The sequence below is a fragment of the Pteropus medius genome, unplaced genomic scaffold (genome assembly GCF_902729225.1).
Source record: "Pteropus medius unplaced genomic scaffold, Ma_sr-lr_union100, whole genome shotgun sequence".
NCBI classification, from domain to species: Eukaryota; Metazoa; Chordata; class Mammalia; order Chiroptera; family Pteropodidae; genus Pteropus; species Pteropus medius.
The window spans coordinates 639,299-641,487 of record NW_024352784.1 but is presented as its reverse complement, the minus strand read 5'-3'; the positions used below and the strand labels follow the sequence as shown (position 1 = coordinate 641,487).

At 36.6% G+C, this 2,189-nt stretch overlaps 1 protein-coding gene across 1 annotated transcript; it reads right to left on the bottom strand.

Moving 5' to 3' along the window:
• Positions 1-667: 667 nt before the first annotated feature.
• On the bottom strand, positions 668-1,885 carry LOC120590112 (olfactory receptor 52N5). The gene has a single exon (XM_039847749.1). The coding sequence runs from the start codon at positions 1,775-1,777 to the stop codon at positions 821-823; it is 957 nt and encodes a 318-aa protein (XP_039703683.1). The 5' UTR covers positions 1,778-1,885; the 3' UTR covers positions 668-820.
• Between the last annotated feature and the right edge of the window lie 304 nt (positions 1,886-2,189).

The window sequence follows — 2,189 nt, the reverse complement described above, 5'->3', positions numbered from 1 at the left end:
CCCATGGAGATTAATTGCGAAAAATAAATGCGTTTCTGGAAGTGATAATGATAAAAGCTACTCCTATTTCTACCTGTTGGCTTCCGAGTGCTGTGGTTTAGTTATCAAAGTCACAAGGCTTTGTGGTTACTGTACTTCAGATACCTAATATATTGAAGGACAGCCCTCAACTCCATAAAATGTCATCCTTGAGTTAGTTCCTTAGCTGTGTTACTTAAGACATTCCAAAAAATAGCCCTCTTAAAACCTTTTTATTGAGATGCTTCAGTTTCACCTGGTTTGTGGACTGTTAACAGCAAGTATTAAGTCCCACTTTGTTGGACTGCAAGTGTGTTCCTAGTGTGTTTGCCTGGAAAGCATTGACAATCTAAATAAAATATCAATGGTAACATCACTGAGAATGGAATAAATTGACACCATATGCCTTTCGTGTGATGCACTAAAGGCAAAATACATGTAATATGTACTTCAAAAATGCATAATCTCAATTTAATTATGAGAAATCTTTAGACAAATCTAAAATGAAAGCCATTCTGTTAAACAAAACCTTCTAATGTGTCATTTTATAAAATTTAGAGAAATTCGGAAAAACTGTTTTGGTTTTAAAAAGATTAAAGGTGATAACCAAGTATAATTTACAATCTTGGATGGGGAAATTGAAAGAATTAGCTATGAATTTCCCCAATATAGTTGCAGAAAACGTATATCTGAGATAGATCATGGGAAATAGATGATACACATGAGTGAATGTATGATGTCACTTCTGAGTTATTTCTGAGTTGTTTTTCATTCACTTTTTTTCTGTCTAATTTCAGTTGTCCTAAATATTTGCATCTTTCTCACCCTGGAAGAGCTTTATGACACTGTCTCGGATCTGTTTTGTCTTCACCCCATAAACAATGGGGTTCACAGTTGGAGGAAGAAGAAGATAAAGATTAGCCACAATGATGTGAAGAGAAGGAGGAATAATGTGTCCTCCAAAACGATGGGTAAAGAAAGTGAAGAATGCTGGAACGTAAGTGATGATGATGGCAGATATATGGGCAGTGCAGGTGCTGAAGGCCTTCTGCTGAGCATCTGCTGACGAGAGGCTGACCACTGCCTGGAGGATCATAGTATAAGACACGGATATGCAGCAGATGTCAAACACTCCAATCAAAAGGGCAACCATCAGACCATAGATGACATTGACCTTGATGCTGGCACAGGATAACTTCACCACTGACATGTGGTCACAATATGTATGGGAGATAATATTGCTTTTGCAGAAGGGCAAACGCTTGACCAAGAATGGAAAAGGAATCATCAGCAACACACCCCTCAAGAAGGTGACAAGTCCAGCTTTGGCAATGATAGGGTTAGTGAGTATGGTAGCATAACGCAGTGGGTAACAAATGGCCACATAGCGGTCCAGAGCCATGAGCATGAGCACACCAGACTCCACACCTGTAAACCCATGGACAAAGAACATCTGGATTAAGCAAGCATTGAAGTTAATTTCCTTGAGATTAAACCAGAAGATACAGAGTGCATTGGGTAGAGTGGTGGTGCAGGTAAAGAGGTCAATGAGGGAGAGCATGGCCAGAAAGAAATACATTGGACGATGTAAGGACTCCTTATGATGAATGAGGTACACGAGGCCAAGATTTCCCACAAGGGAGATGATATACATTGTGCAGAATGGAAGGGAGATCCATACATGTGCTTTTTCCAGACCAGGAATTCCATTAAGAATAAAAGATTTGGGGGCCACATATGAACTGTTGGAAACCAGCATAACTAATTCGATAGATGAACTTATTCTCCCAGAAGTCTCTATATTGAGGAGAAGAAATTAAGAAATAGAAATTCAGATTGTCTTTGAGAATGCAAACATAAATTTGGAATAAAATTACATTAGTAATAGTATCAATAATTTTGAATAATAGTGACAATGAAATACATAATTTATTGATAATACTATATTACAGGTAATATTTTTAAAGTTTATTAAGCTATCCAAATGTAATTTTAAAACAATAATTAAAAAGTTGTAATTAATTTTTGTCATCAAACAGAAAAAGAGACAGGCACAGAGAGATCCAACAATGTTGATTGTTACAAAACTAGATTCAGCGACAAAAGTGATTTTTATATATGACTCTAACATTCATACAATCTTTTTACATTCTGGTTTGATAGAGTACATA

Coding starts and splice junctions, on each gene's coding strand:
- LOC120590112 (XM_039847749.1), bottom strand. CDS start 1,777: ATGCTGGTTTCCAACAGTTCATATGTGGCCCCCAAATCTTTTATTCTT.